This window comes from Brassica oleracea, chromosome C5, assembly GCF_000695525.1.
Source record: "Brassica oleracea var. oleracea cultivar TO1000 chromosome C5, BOL, whole genome shotgun sequence".
NCBI lineage: Eukaryota > Viridiplantae > Streptophyta > Magnoliopsida > Brassicales > Brassicaceae > Brassica > Brassica oleracea.
Window position 1 is genome coordinate 28,776,764 of NC_027752.1, and position 2,775 is coordinate 28,779,538.

Sequence of the window (2,775 nt, forward strand, 5' to 3'; positions counted from 1 at the left end):
TTTTAGAGAGGGGGATAGCTGAACTCGTCTTGCGGCGAGTTGCCTACGTACCCTTTTCGGGGATCAAGCCATCTCGTAGTTCAGTTTGTGTCGCAAAAGTTTTTTACTAGTTTGGCGAGGTTGTGTCGGATGTCTTAGTCGCGGTGACAGTTACTGGATCGACGAATTCTTCCGGCTCTGACTTTTCCGGGTTATCTGAAGCGATGGCACGGGAGTTTTCTCGTTTTATGCAGCCGTTGCTTGAATGGATGATTTCGGGTCATCTTTTTCCGAAGTGTTTCCAGATGTGATATGAGCAGTCGTGACTTGTCGTAGCTTGTGTTTTTCCAGGAAGAAAAGTCGCGATTGTTTTGGGCATCCCCAAATTGTCGCGATTCCGTTGGGAGTCGGGAATTTGATGCCTAGGTGTGGTAGTCGGGAATTTGATGCATAGGTGATACGTTAACAGAATTTCCTTCTTGGTGTTTATCCAAGGCGTTCCAATGATCACGTCGTAGACGGCCGGATAGTCGACGAACGCAAAGTCAATGATTTTTGTGACTTCTTTCGCAATCATCGAGAGTTTTATCGATCTGAGCGTCATCGACGTTATGCCTGAAAAACCGGTCAGCGGTTTCTGCGTAGGTACGACTTCGGACAGTTTGATGTTCATCTTATTGAGAGTGTCGCGGAAGATGATGTTGACCGTGCTTCCCGTATACACGAGGATCCTTGCGACCTTGAGATCTCTGATTATGAAATCGATAGAGTGGGTCGCAATGGGGCTGGTCGATTCCGCCGGTTTCTTCCTCCTCGAAGGTGATCGCATTATTTGGGACGTCGCAGGCTGGAGACCCGGTCGGCCGACTCGCGCTTGTTTCAGCTTTCTGCTGGTAAACCTTGATGGATAACACTGTGTCGTGGCATTACTGCACTCGCCGATGATCATGTTCAATATGCGACGATTATTGTCGTTCTGCCTTCTTCCGCGCTTTTCGCCAGACTGATTTCCTTGAAAAGGATTTTCTGGGGTTTTATCAGTTTTTGGCGGGCGATCGGAATCGTGGATGAGATCCTTGATACCGATGACTTTGGAGGTTTCTTCAGCGAGTAGTTTCGCGGCTAGCCTCGCGCCGAAGACTTTGCAGTTCACGGTCGAGTGTCCTCGTGTCTGGTGAAACTCACAGAAGACGGAGTCATCGTAACCCAAATTTCGAGTCCACGTATTTCCCGACGTCCTTCCTTGTTTGGAGTTTATGGCATAGTTATGTGCCCCCTGAAGTTTCCCCCCCTCGTGATGGACATACTTGTCGTTACGAGAGTTCTTCTTTTTAGACTTATGGTCTGATGCCGCATCTTTCGAGGATATTTTTGTCGACTTATGTTTTTGCGACAGAAATTTTATCTCTTCTTCGATGAAGATGTAATCTGTAGCCCTATGAAGGGCGTCTTGGATTGACTACTGCTTGCCGAGAGTTATCCACTTTCAGAATTTTGACTTTTACAAAAGCTTCTTTTTTAAGTACCAGAGCGTCTTTCTGAGTGCGTCTATTGCCACCTTGTCCCTTATCCCGCTAACTCTCGCCATGACGAGCTTGAATCTATTCAAGAAGTCACGGAGAGGTTCGTCTTCTTTCTGGGCTAGGCTACAAAGATCGATGTTGGAAGTTTTCCTATCTATGAACATATAGTATTGTTTGAGAAATTCCGAAGCGAGTTGGCAGAAACTTCCAATGGAATTTTGCCTAAGACGGGAGAACCATTCGAGCGCTGCTCCAATGAGATTTCGACGAAAAGGCGGCAATGGCCGGTGTCTCTTTCGTTTTCCTTTAGCTTTGCCCTTCCCATGGCAATCTGAAAGGTCTGCAGATGTGATTTAAGGTCAGTGGTGCCATCATAGGTAGGGATCTTAATTTTCCCAAGGTCTGAGACGAAGGTCTCGGTAATTCGAGCAGTGAAGGGAGTCTTTGGAGCCTCATCGAGGAGCCTATCGATCTTGGACGCGGCACTGGTATCGTGGTGAATTAGGGATTTCACCCCTTTCACATCAGCGGCCGTTTTCGTGATGTAATCACGGAGATCGCGGATTTTGTGGAGATCGTCGCCAGCAGTTGTTCGAGTTTGTGGGCGTTTGCTGCGACTGATTCGAGCATGTTCCTCGGCGAGCTTTACTTGTGTAACCCAGAAGACGTTTTCTTCTTCCTCCGTCAAGGGCTTTCGAACAAAGAATCTAGTTGTTTCGCGCGCTCCTAGTCCTTTTGGGGTGCACGTCTGCATCCTCATCCGATCGATCGGACTGATTGCTGGGATCCAAGTTGAATCGTTTCGATTTCATTTTCGTTGGCATCCTACTCAGGAGACGGAAGACTTTCTGAATCTTTTCGCACCGCGAAATGGGTTATTTCGTCGGAATTTGGTCCTGACGTGTTTCCCTGTGCGTTTCCTGGCTTGTCCAACTGAGTTGTGAAATCGAGTCTTTTTCTGCGGAATCTGGTGGTTCCACATGGAAGGATGCCCTGGTTCTAGCTGCTAGGGTTTCGACCTATTTAGCGAGAGTACTCATGACCTTCTCCTGTTCTTCCGACTTTTTTGAAAAATCCGTGAACATCTTTTTAAACTCGTCGACCGCGGTGTTGGCATCAGCATTGACCGCAGAAACGTTTGCTGCAGTAGTTTGGTTAACATTTTCACTGGCACTGGTGCCGTCGCTAGTTTGTTGATTGTTCTGATCATCAGTAGACATGTCTGATCGAGCGTTTGTGGCTGAGAGTTAGATTGATCGGTACCCCCCCCCCC

The 2,775-nt window shown here is 47.7% G+C and overlaps 1 protein-coding gene across 1 annotated transcript; it reads right to left on the minus strand.

The window, feature by feature from the left end:
- Positions 1-259: 259 nt before the first annotated feature.
- LOC106344918 lies at positions 260-2,256 on the minus strand. Its single transcript, XM_013784210.1, has 4 exons — positions 1,740-2,256; positions 1,506-1,656; positions 686-1,415; positions 260-616 (listed from the first exon to the last, which is right to left on the minus strand). The coding sequence occupies exons 1-4, from the start codon at positions 2,254-2,256 to the stop codon at positions 260-262; spliced, it is 1,755 nt and encodes a 584-aa protein (XP_013639664.1).
- Between the last annotated feature and the right edge of the window lie 519 nt (positions 2,257-2,775).